Genomic DNA, 19,120 nt, shown 5'->3' on the forward strand with positions numbered 1-19,120 from the left:
ACCACTGCGCCGAGCATGATGCTCGCTCCACAAATAAGACATCCTGAAAAATTGATCTGGATGCATCTGTGGCAAGATTACGTCTAGGGCTAAAAGAGAGATATGACTAGCTGACGGTAATTCATAAATCTGTGTGTCTATGTGTAAGAGGATCAGGACAGGGCCTGGTGAATGGGAAAACCTGGTGGTAGTATTATCTTAACTACATCGCTGCTATCTGGAAGATGCCTGCCGCAAAGAGGCCATTAAGACGACACCTTTTGAAATGCTAAGAGCTGTTGAACGCCAAACATTGAGAATCAGTATAATATATTCTATACTGTCGCTATGATTAAGAAGGACGTAGGGAAAATAAGTCATCTTTGTTTATTTCACCTGTAAGCAACGACACCTTTCACAGTATAATACAATTTCTTTGACAAATGATTTGAGTGAAATAGAATGGAATAAAATACAAAAGAGAAGAGGAGTTTATTGCTCCACCACATCTGGAAATTTATCTTTTGCATGTCTTTATCCATTATTTACAGAGTCTGTTTTGTACCCTTAAAAGAAAACAACCTTCATCTCATCTTATCATCTTCGTTCTTTTTTTGTCATATTATTAGTACACTGCAGTTGTAAGCAGAGGCTTTTTTGTAAATTCATCCAACATATTATTTACACAGGATGGACTTATGAGAATAGTTTACTCTCTTTTGCATGGGTGGCCTGTGTACAATATAAGTAAAGGCAGAAATCCAACATTTTGTTCACATTAAAATGGACAAAGCTGCAAATAGGACGAGAGTGGAATGGTGTCGGAGTAAAACAGGGTCTCAAACCAGTCTTAAATGAAGGGGTGAACACAACAACATGGGATAAAGGAATCTACACTGAACTCAGATCTAAACATCGCAGGTACTGGAGCAGTCAGTGTGCCGTCGGTGTAGCTTGTGAAAACAGTGCTTTTCGAGAGCACAGATAACTAATCTTGCAACAATACAATAAAACTGGCAATACGGGGTTTCAGTCACTGATGGTCCGTGCTTGCCATTTTTGTATCTAACCTCACCTCAGACAGACATTCAAGGTCAACAACAAAGCATTTTCTCTCTGCACAGTGTTAAAAGAAAAAAGCTGCAGTTTGATTCTGATCAGATGTCTTATAGGGACTCGTTTTCATTTGTGAAGCCACACTCGGTCAATAACTTTTTTTTTTATAATTGATCCCCAATGTTACATGTTTATGTGGGAGTCATCTTTTACATGAGTCCTCATGGTGTTTTAAAAGGCTTTAGGACCTCTCAAAACGTTTTGCTGCATGAACTATCCATGCGCCTTCTAGCAGGTGAAACAAAATAAATAAAATATTCCTCTTCAAGAGGGAAGCTACAGTAACAGCAGTTACTACTGTGTAGCAAGCAAGACACGAAAAGTGGGATTTCTAGGAAGAGTATATCCTTAGGTGCCTCTCTGCTGCCTAATTTTTTCTATTCCCATGGTGGTATGTATTGTTAGAGTGGCAGTTGTTGGACTCTCTGAGGCCTTTAAGCTCTCTGTTTTCCCCCTATTACTTGTGCCTGGTGGGGGGACAGACAGTTGTAGAGAGATGCGGTGCGGCGCAGCAGGGGTGGTCCCCAGATACCACAGATTCATACTTTCCACCTGACGCGCAGGATAGAGAGAACAGAGAGCTAGCAATTACTAGACTTCTCTCTATATATACTGCAATCCTGGCCAGCTCTGCTCTGCTGTACTCCACTCTGAAGGCTGTCTTAGGGCCAAGCTGGAGGTAATGAAAGCAACACACTCCTAATGGACTATTGATGTGTGTGTGCTTGTGGGTGTGTGTGGATGTATGAGAGGAAGACAGAGAGAGAGAGAGTGAGAGAGGCTCAAAGAACAAAGGAAGGAAGAGGAGACTGTAAAAAATCTTTCTGTTGGCGTGTTGCTGTTTTCTGTGTCTTTTTTTTGTTTTTTTTTTGTTTTTTTTTTGCTATGGCAAGAAGTGTGCATCCATGTCTGTAAAGCTGCTATAAATCATCTATATAAGCTGAGTAAAACCAGCAGAAATAAACCACAAGTGTGATCCAATAGCCACGATGTGCCGTACTGCCAGCCAAGGAAAGACAGACAGTGTCTGAGACATGAGGTCACACAAAACCAGGTGTGTTTCCATCGTCCTTCAGCTGAAACACCAGCAGGCAGCTCTCTATATAAATACACTCTTATACAGAAAAAGATGCAAATAACCCCCGGTGAGAAAAAAAAACTGACAACTCGGAGCCCGTCACGTTAAGTTTCACCAAATGGAACACGTCCCACTCCAACTGGTTGTCCATTGGCAGAGAATGTAGGTGTGTACGCATTTTTATTTTTTTTTGTGTGTATATGTGTGTGTGTGTGTGTGTGTGTTTGTGTGTGTGTCTCTTTCCCCGCTGGCAGGCAGTCGGATGAATGAATGGGCGTCCACTCCTGGAGGTCCGGTGGCGCTACAGAAATAACTCTACTGACCACAGTGACCTCTGCTTGTTCCCACACAGCTTGCGTCCTGTTCTAATGGAGGTGCGTGCTCTATTTTGGGGGCAGCAGCTAGATTTATCTCACTGCCCTCTGTGTCCTGGGACGGTGACAGTGACGTGGTCGGGTGTAACTGATGCCTGCTTTTCTTTTTTTCCTTTTTTTTTTCTTCTTTCTTTTTTTAACCTTGCTTCCCTGACGCAAACACTCACAGGATACAATCAGTCCTGAGGTCAACTCTGGTCAGTGAGATGACCTCGCTGTACCTCACTATTTCTGTTCACTTTCAAATGTAGACAGTAAAACATACTCAAAACATGCTGCTGTAATTTATCAAACTCATGTGTTGTGATACTCGAACATAATGAAAGGTGCAGGAGATAGGGAGGAGTTGACCAGTGAACCACAGAAGGCAAGCCTGCTGAATTGCTTGCATACCTCAGAGACCTTGGAGCATGATTATCCTCCTCAGCAAACTTAATCTTCATTCTGGAGGACGGGCAGGCCGGCCGAAAGGCTATGAGCTCAGTGACCTACTGTATCTGCTGAGAGGCGGAATATTATTCTTTGCAAAAGAAATGCATTTCCTCAGGTCCTGCATTAGATTAAGTTGACTGATGGCTAAACCCTGGAATCTAGGGATCTGTGAAGATAATATGCACATTGCAAGACTTTCATTCCTGAGGTGGTGGAGAGCCCACTTAGATCTAGGCAGAAGTATGAAAAGAAAAAAACCTAAAGGTTTTTTTTCTTATGACTGTAGAGTGTGCACTCTGATTCCTGAGCTCGCCAGAATAAAATTCACAAGAATGAATAACGTCCCTCCCTCCCTCCAAAAAACGCAACACTTTCAAAAAACTACTCAGCCTGAACTCTTTTTCACTGGGCAGTGCTAGATGATAGCAGACTCTCCTTAATAAGAATAACTAACTACTACTTACTGTACTTTCAGTGCACTTCTTTACCTGATCTTCTTGTACTTGGCCTTATTTAGTACTTACTTCAAGGTCTCCTTCTGCATTTAAGCTTTAGTGATGTCCCTCACTTGTAAGTCGCTTTGGATAAAAGCTTCTGCCAAGTGATTAAATGTAAATGTAACAGATGAACATGATTGCTATACCTGTGTGACACATACTTTAGGGCTGTGAGGCTGTTCAGACAAACAACAGATCTGTTTAAAAAAAAAAACACAGCCCCCTCATTAATTTGAATGGGACTGCTGCATTGGGTCAGCGGGGGTGCCGATGCAGAGGTCTCTGGCAAACAGCGTCATCCAACAAGGCGCTGCAGTGCCCAATCAAACGTGCTATCACACACTGGCAGATTAGACTTTGGAAAGGAGGAAAAGAAAGACAATGCCATTCTTGGAGTCACGAAGCCGGTATGTGTAAAGCCAGATCGCTTTGAAGTGAGGCAAAATATGAAATAATGTATTCTCAGTAACTATGTGTGTTATACATTCGTGGATATTTTACATTCAACAGTATTTTTGCAACAAGCCCAGATTGGATTTCTGACCCGAACTTGTTGCAGCTCCACTCTGACGCAAAATTTAAAAGAATGAAAAATTAAAAAGAAAGAAAAACTTTTCCGTAACTGTCTTCTGTTCACCCTGAGTGAATCCACAGCATAAAAGAGAGGCAAACACATCAATGAACAGGCTGACAACATGTCAAAACGGAGAGGAACGGAGAAATGTTCTTCATAAGTAAAAGCAGCCTCAGGTGCTTATTTTGCTCGCACTAATATTGTGTGCACTCAGCTACATCCAGTAACATAGATGAGCATTAGGGGGAGATGAGCAGGAATGTGTGCGATGCGGAGAATAGCGAACAGAGAGGAAGGGAGGAGAGAAAGTGAGGGATGAAAGACGGCGGCGGCAATGAAGATAAGAGAGGGAGGGATGGATGAGAGAGAGTATAAAAGCAAGGACAACAAAAAAGCGCAAGCAGAGATATGAGCGGGCTGAGAGGGAGAGAGATGGAAGGGGATCAACATGAGGACAGCTGGGCCGGGGTCACGGGGGTCAAGCTCAGGCAGTGGTCACGCAGTCAATGTCATTCTTTCATCTCGGCCGGTTGCAGTTGCAGCAACCTAAACTTTACTCAGATTTAACCTTCCAAAAGCACGGGCTGATCCAACGTTCACTCCTCTCTTTTCTGCTTCCCCTACGCCCACCCATCACTTTCTTCCCCTCTCTGCCCTGTTCCATCTGCTCTCTTTTATCTCCCTCTCTTATTCCCGTCACATTTCCCCAACTCCCAATCTATTTCTTTCTATCGCACTCCTGCTATATTTCTCTCTATTACTCTCCCTCGTTATGTATCTTTTTCTCATGGTAACTCTCCTTCATTCTGTCTCTCTCCACATTAGATGTGGTTGAGTGGAGAGCAAAGTCAATCGTTCCTGCCTAAACCCCTCCAGGAGCCAGAGCTCCTCTCCTCTGCCTAAACAAACTTTGAAGCCAATCAAAGGGCTTATATTATTTTCTGTGGAAGGGGACTGCAGCAGGTGAATACTTTATATTTCAGTGACAGATCCACTCAGAGCCGCTCCTCTCTCCTCCTCCTCCTCCTCCTCCGCCTCCTCTCTGCTAACTGTTGGCTCCGCTCATGACTGATACAGTTCAGTGGCAAAACAAACAAAGCGTGACAAATCCAGATTATTGTCTGTGGGCGAGATAAGGTTATAATGAGAAAGTGCAACGGGGGAAATTGATCCTTTTTCAGGAAGCTGTCTGATTTACTGGGGATGCCAATAATAACTTCCTGTGTGTCCTGCCTCTAATGGAGGGCAGGTGAAGTCTGGGGTGGGTGGGGGTTGGGGTGAATGGTTCATGCTAAGAGGACAGATTTCATTACGATGCAATATCCTGAGAAGAGCATTTGAAAGGGAGGGTTTTGTGGCTAATTATTATCCGTGGCAGTGTATATTGAAAAGCTGTCTGAATGTCATTGAGGATCATAAGCAGGGACAGAAATATGGTTAGTTTACACTGGGTGACAGCAGAGGTAAATGAATTATCAATATGTAATTGATTTGACCTTTTGTTTCCATCAAAAAAGAGGAGGGAAAACATTAGATATAAACAATTCACAGATCAGCACCCATACATGACACACAGATGCATCATGGGGAAAAAAATGTACCTTGGCGTGCTCGGAGAAGCAGCCATGTCTGAGACACACTGACAGCCAAGCCACCAATCTACTTGGCTGCACGTTAAATCTACATGCCATAGGGGAGAGAAATAGGCCTGCTGACGGGCCAGTTATTAGCCAGGGGAGTGTGGGAGGGATTGCAAAATTAACATGGATTACTCAAGTATGACTGACAGTTTCAGAAGGGCTTTTTGTGACTTACCAAGTGATTTGGGACTTGCCTTAATTCAGCGAGGGACGTTTTAATACCGTGGGCTGTCTCTGCTATCTTGGCACCGTTGCCTTGGTGAGGATGCCAATAGGGAGGGGATCTTTTTCTGCAACAGCACCCCCAGCAACCGCTCCCCCACCCTCAGTGCCACAGGCCTTGTGTTCTGCAAATAATCACGGGATGTGTTGTCGGACCAGCACTTGGGGTTCAGCAATGTCTTTTGGTCTATGTTGTGTTTTGTTTAAAAAAAAAAACAAAAACAAGGGGGGGGGGGGTCGTCTTGGAAATAGTGGCCCCTGTGAACACTGTCTGGCATAAACCCGACAGCTGCCGTGGTCCTACAAAAGCCTGGGTGTCATCTGAATCTCCACAGAGAATCGGAAAACTGGAAATTTGATTAGGATTTTTCAAATGCAATGACATTCATATGGGGGAGGGGCGCTTCACATGAGAAGAGCACTGCACAAGTGCACCATCAGTCTCAGTCATTTCTTCTGTATACAATATAGAAGAATACTTTGAAACTGAAAAGTTTCAAAAGACAAACAGAAATGCCAGAATGCTGCAAAAAATAAAAAAATAAAAAGTAGCAGGAAAGCTTGTACATATTGCATGTTTCCGTTTGGTTCCATCTCCCAGGGCCACTGTGGCTGCTTCCTGATGTGGTTTTCATTATTTATCCAGCATCTATTGGACAATATTGGAGCCAGCTCTGAGCTGTGCTGCCATATTGGCAGCAGCACAACGGAGCGAGCAACAACAACGGAAGTGAAAAGGAAGAGGCTGCAGTGTTACTGCACATTCAGTCTGGACTGAATCTCTGTTTGCACAGTTAGACATTCACAAGAACGCTAGATTCATCAAAGTCTGGTGCTGTCATTTGGCAACACACACCACTACCTGTATCTAGCCCTTCTGAAAACACACGTTCTTGTTTACTTAGCTGTTGTTTGATTGTTGACAGTGAAATTGAGTTAAATCGCACATAGAACAGCAAGTCGCCTGAACAGAGCAGCACATACAGCGTATCACATGTTATCAATATCTTTTCTGCCACTGCAGACACACAATATGGGATGTACATGAGATTACTCACCTGCCAAAGCCAAACAATGGCTAATGTATCTCCGGTTTGAATTAAATTTGCCATAGGGTGTCATCTCTAAGCTGTTTAATGCAATGTGGGACGAAGGGCTTTAATCAGCGAGGCTCAGTGGAGCCAGCGGATTAAATCACTTTTTATCTGTGCTTCCTTTGACTTTCCCATTGCTCAGGGTTGCAGTGTAAATCATAATGCGTCCCTGTTGGGCTCATTTCAGTATGGGTCATTGCTGTAGTCACATTTCATAAATTCCATTTATTTTGCGTACTGAGTAAATCCACATCCACTGAAAAACAATTCTCACGTCCAACTCCAAAGCAGATCATTTCTCAGAAAGAGGTTGTTGCGTCTACATGACTGTATAGGCCTATCTATCTGTGAGTTTGTGTCGCCTAAATACTTCTAGACATACACACTGTATACATGCATATGCATTGTTGCATGCAAACACATACACAGGTGAAAACACATGAACACACCTGTGTGTATTTTGGCATACATATACTTCATCCGTGTGCCTGTACGGACATGAGTGCATGAGTTTCTATCTGTGTGCAGGTGTATGCACACTCACATCTGACAACAGCGGCAGGGAGAGCGGCTGCCGCATTGCACAGAATAGCTAAACAGCTGTAGTGCTCCATCAGGGCTATCGATCATGTCCCTCTCTCTGAATCACAATCAGACGGGGGCAGAGCAGAGCGGCTGGAGCGGGCCTCGGTGACTGGCTCGACTGCGACACACCTCTCATATCAACCAGGCTTCACCAAACAAATCTGACCTGGATAGCTGATTAAATGCATCTATATGCGAGTGTCGTAGTTGTTGTTTCTGTACAACTTGCTGGTTTAAGTATTCATTTCAACTTCCTGGCAAGCACCACTTTTTGTTGCTGGCTGGGTTTGGTTGCTTACACAGAATACAGCAGCGTCTACCGTGTTTAAGTACAGTTACAAAGGATGTCCGATCACTACAGGTATTGACATAACTCCTAACATACTGTACATGCCCAACCTGAGTAACAGTAACATGAATTAAAAGTGCATTAAACCAGACGTCGTATCTGCCTAATACATGTAACCACTAGAAAATTAGACATGATTTCATTAAAAACTTAACAGTAAGAACAGGGAAGCTGTTTGAGTATCATTAGCTGCCATCTGCTATCATCTCCCCACACTGTATATCAACTCAACATCTCATGTAATCACAAGGAAGTTAGATGTTATTACATTAAAATTTAAACAGGAAGTGTATGTAAGCCGTCTATGGCGCCATTAGCTGCCATCTGTTAGCATCTCCACAATCTTCTGTTCTGTATGTTCCTCCTCTCTGTGTCCTTGCGTTATCTGCGACCCAGTGTTAACTTCCTGCCAACATGGTGGCTTCCTTTCTGTTCATTTTCCCATGGTCAGCTGAATTTAACAGATGACCTGGCACTTCCAGATATTCACTTCCTGGTATGGGACAGCAAGGTTACAAGTCAATATCCTTTTTGTATTGCCACTGGACACACCTGAGTAGAGGAGGACAGCTTTAACAAGACCAACCCCCATCACACACGGACACACAGACACACACACCCGCACACACTCATGCACACACACACATCTCTTGACACAATGTGATTGAGTGGCTAAGCTGGAAATGCAGAGGCTTGTCAGATAAGGGTTTGAGATGGATCAGTGAGTGGGCTTGGTACACTGAGAGGAGTGTGTGAATTTGTATGAACATGTATGCATGCTAAAACTGCTGCCCTGTGTGCCCTGAGTGTGTGTGCTGCCAAAGCTGCTTTGTGTGTGTGTGTGTGTGTGTGCAGGTTATGTTTTAAATGCTAAATGGTGGAAAAAAGGATCCTATTAGCATTATATGGATGTTGACATTCCATTCAGGTCAAAGTTATTGGTGCGTGACTGTATTTGTGCTTATGTGGTTTGTGTGCGTGTTCGTTTCAAATCTCACACAGTGTAGTAGCCATGGCTGTCACACCAGCATACCCATACACGTGCATGGACACACACACACACACACACACACACACACACACACACACACACACACACACACACACACTCATACTCCTACTGTGGTGTGTGTGGCGGGGGCCCCCCGGGGGGTGCCGCTGAGCTGTCAAAGATGGATGGATGAAGAAGCTGCCCTGCATCACAAGGGGCTCTGGGGAAATACCACCAACATGACACACACACACACACACACACACAGGCAAACACATACACACACTGACATAGACTCACTGTGTTTCAGCACACAAATACAGTAACTGCATAAATTTGAATATGCACGCATGAATCAGAACACAGAAACAAATAAGAATGTGGTGAGAACACACAACGTGCACACACACACACACACAAACACACACACACGCACACATCTGTCTATAAAGGGATAGTCACTGCCTCTGTGAGTAAGAGAAACAGCCCTAGGGTCCTCCGCACAGGAACATCTGAGTTTGATAACAGAGGAATGTCCAGGAATGTCCATTTAGCAGACAGCAAGTCAACATGGACAGTGTCAGGAGGCGGAAAAAATAACACTTCCTCAATCCCACTGCCTCCTATGAATCGAGAATCAAAGTGAACTTTCATCTATGAGTATTCATGAATAACATCTAAGGGGCTGCAACTTTAACAATTACTCTTTTTTTATTGGGTTTTGCCTTATAAATTCATTTCTGAGATCTGGAAACGAGCCGTCATAGCTAAAAAAGAATTCAGACTGGGCAAGAAACATGGGTAATCAGACCATTCTGCAGATTTGAAAAAATTCCCTCCAACTTGTGAGCACAGTTTTGATGTGGTAAGAGGGATTTTCCAGGGACATTGTGTTTTCACTACTCGCTTCACTCACAAATGATGTGGTTTAGATCATCTAGATAGACTGTTTGCTTGTTTACAACTTGCCTGATCATCTAACTGCTTGTGTTTCTTGCTCCATCAGACTTTGTTGTAACATTTTCACCAGGTTCTCAGATCTCATCAATCAGTTTAGTCAGCACAGTGTCATTAAAAACGATAGAAATAATGGTAAAAATGCAAAAAGATTCACAAATTGCAACCGCACAAGGAACAATAATAGCTTTCGGAAACACCAATCGTATGTGTGCATACTCAGGCGTACAGTAAGGGGGAAGGGGAGATTTGATAGACCCTTTAGGAGGGACCACAGCAGCGCCGGACCAGAGCAGACCTTGTAAACTTAACCATTCTTAATTCCACAGAAGGATTTCCTCGATCAGGGCAGTAAATCTCCATGCTTGGCACAAGCCTGAACAATCCATTAACAATAATAAAGCGTGAGCGGCCGGGAGATGGACCCTTAAAGGGGAAGGTCAGCCTGATATTACAGCTTTAAAGGTTTCCTATTACGGCTCAACTTCAATATAACCACTCACCTTGCCTTTAATGGCCGCTGGCTATGCAGTGGCTGAGCATATATGGAGATTCTAAATCCAGTCTCTTTCAGATATTACTGGATAGTGGACAAAGATTTATGGGTCTGGTTCTGTGCAGCTGGTCGGAGGTGTGAGCATTGTTAATAAAATTGCCCCGGGGGTGAAGGAGATCTCCTCGGTATCGCCCTGTCTGGCCCGCACGTCCTGCTGGGACGCACAGGAGGCTTCAAGCGCTGCAGCACCTGGCCACAAAATTGCTTAGGCAGCATTTTTCGTCTTCATCCTGGCCCTTCCCTCTCTGAGTTTCTCTCTTTCATATCTTTACTCTCCTTCCACCTCACGTTTCTTTTTGCTTGTCAACCTTACTCCCTTAGTGACACTGTTTCCAACATTTCCAATTCTTTGTCTCCTTGTGTTTCAAACTTTTGGGACAGGGATGCCACTCTGGACGCTGAATACAAGACAAATTTCTGCACTAGCACACAATGTGGCACTATCTTGTCTCTACATCTGTTTCCATTTTGTGACACTTTCTTTCACCCTCTTTTCTCTGCCACTTCTCTCCTTAGCCAGCTTGTTCCACTGTCTAGGGTGACTGCAGAAAATAGAGATAGGAAGGAGAAAGGACACAGCAACAGAGAGCAGGAGCAGGAGAGGAAAGAGGGGAGAGTGCAAGCTCTTAAGTAGATTGCAAAGAACAGCACAGAGGCATGAGTGTGAATATTAAGCGGGTTTTCTCCTGCCCGAGAAGTTCCAGCCTGCAGCAGCAGCAGCACCACCAGGGAGGGAGAGAGATGGTGACAGAGAAAGAGAGAGAGCGAGAGAGGGGGGGGGGCAGGAGAGACCTATAGAACTGTCAGCTATTCAGCCATAGTAAGACAGCTACCTTCAGGTGTCAGAAACAACGGTGTACACAATCTATCAAGCTGTCCAGCAGATCTGAGATGAGAAATTACCATAATTGAATTAGAAAAGGAGGTTTCTCATTGCAAAGGTGATGATTTTCCAAGAAAGAAAGGGAAGGGGTGACGCGAGAGTAATGTAAAGCAAAGGAGAGGAGACTCACCTGGAATGCCTGGCGGAGTTTTCAGGTATTTCCCATTGAAATGCTGTATCACTACTTCACATTTCTCTGTGGACTCCATCCTGCAACAAAAAGGGATACGTAAGGTTTAATTTAAAAATATTTAAAGCAAATGTTGAAACCGACATTACATAGCTGTAAAAAATATACATTTTTTTTACCTCTTGGCTAAATTATGACACATAAGGAAAATATTGCCCCTGATGACACATTTGCCACAATAAGGAGTCACTGACTAGACTGTGTCCTGCTGGCTGGTTATTATCATTCTGTTCATTCCAAAAAATCCAATGAGACTATCCAGAGCCTGTCTGTCTATCTGCTGGTGAACGCCACTGTCTGCATGAGTCAGAAGTTCATAATGAAATACAGCGTTTGCAGGGAATGAGTTGTTACACAGCCTCTCCCCATGCCTAATAGAAAAGAAAAATGATAGAAAGACGGAGCGAAGAGGCCAAATGGATGCAGGGATGCAGAGGAGTAAGGAGAACAAAGGGTATAAGAAGGTGTGGGGAGGTAGATGAGACTGATTCTCAGAGAAGGAGAGAGAAGCTGCCTGACTGGAGCCACTGGATCAAATGCTGTGCAGGCCAAGCAGCTGACCGGGAGGAGGGCTCTGATCTCTCACATCACAAGCTCACACACACTAATATCCATACACACATCACATCAAAACATGTACATAAGTATATCAAACACATTTAAAATGAACAAATGTACTACATGTACTTTCACCCTTGAGGGGATTTCAGCAAGTTACACTATCTGCCATCTTAAATCTAACTCGTAAGCTTTAACATTGTACATTTTAAACGTATACATAACTCACACACACATGCACATACACACACATGTGCTCACACTCACACACACACACACGCGCGCACACACACACAGACACACACACACACACACACACCCGCACACACACACACACACCTGTCTCATTTTAATAAAGGAGCAGATCCATATTTGGGAATATGACTATTTGCTATAATAGAGAAGATGTAATCTTTACACTGTGCCCTTCATTACAAGGACTTCAGGTACATCTCAATATGAGCTGAACACCTCAGTTTCTTTACCTAACCTGCATATGATAACTGTGAATATAACACTGATTTACCACAAGCTATTTACATCAAAAGTACTTACATATCTAATAAATCTCCTTACAACTGATCATATTTTGACTTTTAAGTCTTGCAGGGACATTTAAGTCATAAAGTTTAATAAAAACATCAGTCAAAGACTATGATTTTTTGTTCTCTATGCATGAGAGAATATGCCCTTTATATTATTTGCAAACATTGTACATATGTCACCAGATTCTTTAACACACACATACAAAGAACTCATATTAAAATGAGACAGTTTTTAAATGCAGGCTTGAGTGATTCCTATGCCTTTATGGTAATATGCTCTTGGAATGTGCAGAATTCATTGCTTTCCAGATTTTTATGCTTCATTCGCTCTCACCTCCTAGAATACTCATATTATCCTGTCAGCCTCTCACTTCTCTGTCCTCTGTCTCTCATCCTTCTCCTATCTCTACCTTCATCTTTCTTTCTTTCTTTTTTTTTTTTTTTTTTAACCATAGCTTCTTTATCGCTCTCTCTTTCTCATCCATCTTACTCTTGGCCCGTCTGCACCTCTTCTTTTTGACGTCTCTCTCATTCCTCCCCGTCTTTCAACCTTGGTCATTTCCTCCATCTTTCACTGTTAGCCTCTCTCCCTCATGCCCTATCTCTCTCACTTTTTGTGCCCTCCTTTCCTTCCCTCTCTGTCTATCCTTTTGTTTTTCTCTGTTACGCCCTTCCCGCATAAACATCTTTCTCCCTTTCCCTACTTCTCTTTTTAGAATATGTAATTTTTCACACTTCCTGCCGTCATCCCTCTCTCACTAACCATGTATGCTCCCTTTTTTCTTCATCTTTCTTCTCCCTCTGTCCCGCTTTTTACAGGGACAGCTGATACAAACCAGCCAGTCTTTTAATTTCTATTATATATTTTTTACTTTTTCTGAATTATGCCAATAAAGCCTCATCGAATAGAAATGAAAATACAGTAGAGTGGGTTTGTGTTTACATATAATCTGTATGCATATATGCACGCACACATTCATAATATGCTTCTAATCCGTGTTCACACACACGACTGCACTTCAACACAGTTCCACAAACATGCCAATAACCCTTCCACAATGCTTTCACATTAGGAGGCAGCTCAGTGATACAGAGAGGATCTGCATGAAGCGGCTAACCTCTTTATCACTTTAGCTCTCTTTCACTCAGGCCCAACAACTCTGTACATACTGCACACTCCACTTAGCGCTTGTGGACTAATGATTTATGTGGTTTTGTGCTGCATCGTCTGAACAAAAAATGTTTTGCAATTATTTTTTGGGATGTTTTTGCTAAAGGAAAATCAGCCTTGAATGCATCACCCTTCTCCAAAGCGTCTTCTTACTAGAAATGTTCTCTCGCTATCCCCTAGCGCTCTTTATCCTGCTCCCCTCTGGCTGTTCATTGTTTGCCTCCTTCACTCTTTCCAGCAGTACCGCAGGTAGGTAGACAGAAAACAGGTGGGCAGACAAGGAGTAAATAAGGCAGGCAGGCTGTTAAGCAGTCACCGAGAAACAAACCGGTCAGACTGTCTGTTGGTGAATCAGACTGCTGCGGTAGCCAGGCAGTCACTGAGCCAGCCAGGTAGGCGGTAAGGCATTGTGGCTGTTCTCTGTGTTCTCTGTGTGCTGCTGGTTAATGGCATCAGGTGCTGCTGTCTGCAATGATTAGTGCTGGGGCTGGAGTAATGGGCTCTGATATCAGTAATGGATCAGCCCACAAACACTTAGCTCAGTTTACTCTCTCTAATGCCCCTCATGGCCCAACCCTCAGCAGCTGTCTGTCTGTCTGTTGACACAGCTAACGCCAGCTCTACAATTAATAAAACACATTGATTCTTCTTTTCTTTTTTTTTTCTTTGAGTCTGTCTGACCTGTTATCAATTACCACCATTCTCTTTGGATTCATGCATAAACAATACAACCTTTTCTACTTCTTTCTTTTTTTTTCTCTTCCGTTTTCTCCTTATCTAAGAAAAACACAACTCATCCTCATCTCACATTGTCTCCCACACACCCACACTCACTCATTCCACTTTCTATTCCTCAATCTTTCTCCGTCTCATACCGCCCTCTCCTTCCCATCATCTTCTTTTTCTCTTTCTAATAACCTCTATGATTAGTTCTTTTTACCTGGCTATTGTTTCACACTCCTGTCCCTCTCTCTCCTGCCGTCTCACTCTCCCTTTCCATCATGCCTCTTCCTCCTCCCACGGAGGGCTGCTTGAACAGGTGGCCTGTGGCAGGTTGCTGCTGTGCTCTGCTTGTTGGTCTGCAGGAGGCTGCCTACCTGTCTGTGTGTGTACGTGTGAGAGTCTGCTTTTGCATGCGTGTGTTGGTATACGTGCACACGTGCATGCACGTGTGCTTACGCACGGCTGTGCAGGCATGTGTAGAGGTCTATCTGTGCATAAGCTCATGTTTGTGCATAAGTGCCTGTTAATATATGTGTGTGTTTTTGTGCTTGTCTGTCCTGCTGTAACCCTCGGTAATAGAGCAGGGAATAGGAGAGGAGTTCAGCCAGAGCAGGTGATTAAGAAAAATCCCTGCAAGATGGCAGTTCTGTGGCCGTCAGTGGCCTCCTCTGGGTAAACAAGGGAGGACTGTGTGGAGAGGAATGAGAGCCTGGTGGCTGCCGAGGACAAGGACAGAGAGGTTTATGACTTTGGGGGATTAACAAGCAGAAGTGGAAACTTTTCTAAGCAGAAAAAGAAATAAACTGCTCAGTGATAGGTTTGGTAGTGGAAATAGAGCAGCCCTGACTATACTGTAAGGACAAGGGGTAATTGCTGGTGTCCAAGAAATGTATGTAAATGCATAAGCGCAAGCATCCCATTTATAGGCATGTATACACATATGCATAAGCACACACGCTCTGATGCACAGGAATGAACAAAGACAAACTCATCCACTGGCGGACGCACTGTCGAACAGGCTCAGAAAAGAAACAAATCACACTTAAAAGTTTCTGCTGCCTGGAGGTAGGGGTCACCTGACAAGTGTCTTTATAGAGTGAATGCGTGTGTGCACACAGGGTGTACAGGTGGTGTGCCTGTATGCCAGTGTACATGCATCTATTTGTGTGCACACTTCCATCAATGCATTTGCAAGTGCGTGTGTATGTGTGCACATTACATAGGTCAAATCTATTTGAACAAAAATGTCTTAGTGTTCCAGCCTCCATGGAGTACCAGACCGTACAGTAAGTATGGAATAAGTATTTGACATAAGGACAGTGTGTGGGCTCACTGCACTTGCATTCATAGCAGCAGCAAGGCAACATATTGTGAAGAGATCGCACTTTTAAACTGACGCATCCATGTCACATTATCATCATTATTATTGCGTACCTGGCAAAACCAACTCCTCTGCTGACCCCGTTGGCATCCCTCAGTATCCTCGTGGAGATGACGTGACCCAAGGGTTTCAGCATGTTCTCCAGCTCCTGCTCATCCATAGACACGGGCAGGTTGGAGATGTACAGGTTGGTGGGGTCTTGCTCTTGTTGCTGAGGGGCCAGGGATTTGAAGAGCAGAGGGGAAGAAGAAGAGACAGGGGAAGAAAAGATGGTATGAGAAATAATGTATCATCATCAGTCACAGGAATGGTGAAATATGCATCAGCTCTGTGTCATGAGGCATCACGTAACACATAACAATGCTGCCATCAGTGCAGCCAAACTCTGGCTGAACTCACATGATGTTTGGCCTTACTGACACTCACACATTCATCTGCTCACATGCAATATGGATACATCAATAGTTCATTGTGCTGGTCCTGCGTGTGTGTGTGTGTGAAAGAGTGAGTTTGTAGGCTACATTATGGATTTGGGTGACTGGAGAGTATTACAAGTCATACATGTCTGTATTTACATCTTGCATGCTGTACACATTTCAAAGAGTTTGTATGGAGGCTTCTGTATGCGTTTCTACACAGATCTCAAGTGTTAAAGATCAAGTGAAAGAGGGATAGAAACAGAGAATGAGAAGCTGTGTAGTGTGTATTGTACAGCAGTGTTTTCTCTGTAATGCCTAGGGCCTGCTCCTAGCTAGGTGAAGCTGCACAGCTAGTGATGGATCTGAGCCTGAGGTAGCTGAGGGGCCAGATGTGCTCTGCAGTAGAACAGCTGGAAACAGCAGCTCGGCCCCAACAGTCAACCAGTCACTGAGGCAGAGCTCACAGCCACCATGTCTGTCACCCAGCTATCCGTCTATCCATCCTTCAACTCAGTAATTCACTACCATGTCAGCCTCGGTGGCCAGCATGATGCGATGAGTGAATGGACATGGCAACATTTTGAAAAGATTTGCATCCACTTCAGCTCACAGATGACAGTGGAAGATGTTATCTTTTTGAGAACACCACATTCTAATCTAGTACCGCCTCTTTCAAGGTGGGGCCATTTTATATCAGGTCAGACCCCTGAACGATGATGATAATCTAACTGATCATTTTGACATGATCTGCCATTGTGAACGACTCTATATATTCAACACATTGAATCAAAAGTAAATTTCACTCTCATCCTTCTCAATTACAGGCTCTCAGAGTGCTACTGTTTAATTCACTTTAGATCAATAATGTGAAGAGGAGGGTCCTTACAAGGAGCGATGCCATGTAAAAAGGCAATGATCTGTGTGATGGTTGTGATCTATATCTAATAATAAGAAAGGCTACTGAATCTGAATGAATATTCTGTGTAACGATAGCAATTTAGCAGGATTTTTTTTTTTTTTATTAATTTCATAGACTTTAAAAACTGGCAACAAGAAAAAAGAAGAGAAGCAAGGACAAGTAGGAGGAGGAGGAGAGTTAACTGACTTTCACCCAAAGAAAATTAAGACAATCGGCACAGAGCTATGACTGTGTATGGATGTTTTTCTTTTCTAAACCTCAAGAAGCCTTATAATCTGTCAGTAGCACCACATTATGCTGGAATCAGTTGTTTGGTCCTCAAAATGATGAGAAACGTCAGGTTTCAGTGATCTATTTCACACACATATGCAATATGCTAAATAGCGACTTCAGAAGTCTGCGTTCTTCGCGGCCGAAGAGTCTTTTGTGTTAGTACAGTTGCAGGTAAACAACGTCTTTGAGAATCTTTACAGTCTTTACAGACTCTCTGTGCTTTGCCACAGGCAACGCTGTCTCAATCTGTCTTGTGTTTTGCTTTCTGTTGACGGCAGAGGAAGAGGTTAAGGAGGAGGAGAGGAAGTGCCTCCACCGCCGTCCTGCCTCCATCTCTCCATCTGTCAGAGGAGAAGACTGGTCCCTCCCCTGATTAATTAGCCGTCTTATCTGACAGGACATGTTTGATCTGATTAAAGCCTTCGGGAGAAAGCCGGTACCCGATGTGAAAGCAAGAAAACTGCGGCTATTTCTCCTTTAACCAGGAACTCAATTACCTAACTTCAGGGCCAACTTAACTCCTCCTTTTTCTGCAGGTTTGTCACATTTTCGTGCTTTAGAGCGAGTGAGAAAGAGCTCACAAGAGTTTGTATAACACAGGATTTGGGAGTGAATGAGGCTTAATTAAATCTGCTCGTAAAAATCTACTGTACACGTGTCACTCTGCTGCTAAGTCCCTTTGCTGTGTGTAGCTGTGCAGCTGCGCTTTCCTTTGAGTTTCACTGGATATGTGAGGCGATGTTTTTCAGGATTATGTCAAATAGGCTTCGTATTCCAGTGCAGACAGGAGGCCTGGATCAAAGAGTTAACTGACTGACTCACTCACTGGGCTAAGTCAATGATACCCAACTTGGTGAGTGTGTGTGTGTGTGTGTGTGTGTGTGTGTGTGTGTGTGTGTGTGTGTGTGCACGCACACTTTTGAATGAAGGCACTTTCTCCTGTAAGCATGTGACAGTACATGCGGTGAAAGAGGACGACAGAATGTGAAGCAGTAATTTGTGTGCGTGGGCTAATAGTAGAGAGCTCCTTTTGCGTGGGGGGGGGGATTATCATGGGGAGGCCTCGTCTATGCACGACCGCCTTCGCTAAGTTTTCTCTTTGATGACGTTCTGCACCACAAAGCCCTAAATACCCAGATGAGAAGGTTACGTGGAGGAGTGGAAATGGGAGCATTTTGACGGGAGGTGAGATGGGCTGGTCCGTTCCACAAGGAGATTTAATTTCCTTTAATGTCAGCCTTCGCACACGCTCTGCTGTCAGGCTATGAATGAAACGGTAATTGAGGTGTGTGTGCTTGTGTGTACCTGTGTATAAATCCTATCCTGGAGAAATTATGCATGTGTGTTGGATGTATATACTGTAATGTTGTGCCTTGGTATGCATCGTTTTTGCTTTTATGTGTGCATGTCTCCCAGAGGTGTAAGCACGCCTGCTTCTTGTGTGTGTGTGTGGGATGGCAGTTGTGTTGTCCCCTCGCCATTGACCAGTGTTGTAGAAGGTTAATGGAAAGGCTCCAGGCTGCGCTGGGCCTTTGATGAGCATAATTCCTTCACCTTGCCACCAGGAGGACAGGAGGAATCCAACTGTGCGTGTGACAGGAGGGGATGGGGGGG

General features: G+C 43.8%; 1 protein-coding gene across 6 annotated transcripts in view; it reads right to left on the minus strand.

The window, feature by feature from the left end:
* Positions 1-19,120, minus strand: part of rbms3 (RNA binding motif, single stranded interacting protein) — a 273,401-nt gene that overhangs the window by 56,579 nt on the left and 197,702 nt on the right. For all 6 annotated transcript variants that reach the window (XM_087175003.1, XM_023409817.2, XM_087175004.1 and 3 more), the window contains 2 exons: positions 15,949-16,106; positions 11,458-11,537 (listed from right to left, as the gene is read on the minus strand). In XM_087175003.1, coding sequence (XP_087031129.1) covers positions 11,458-11,537; positions 15,949-16,106 — 238 coding nt within the window. The remainder of the gene's footprint in view (positions 1-11,457; positions 11,538-15,948; positions 16,107-19,120) is intronic.

The sequence above is a fragment of the Seriola lalandi genome, unplaced genomic scaffold (assembly GCF_002814215.2).
Source record: "Seriola lalandi dorsalis isolate HSWRI2012SDOR001 ecotype SW California unplaced genomic scaffold, Sedor1 jcf7180002054408, whole genome shotgun sequence".
NCBI classification, from domain to species: domain Eukaryota; kingdom Metazoa; phylum Chordata; class Actinopteri; order Carangiformes; family Carangidae; genus Seriola; species Seriola lalandi.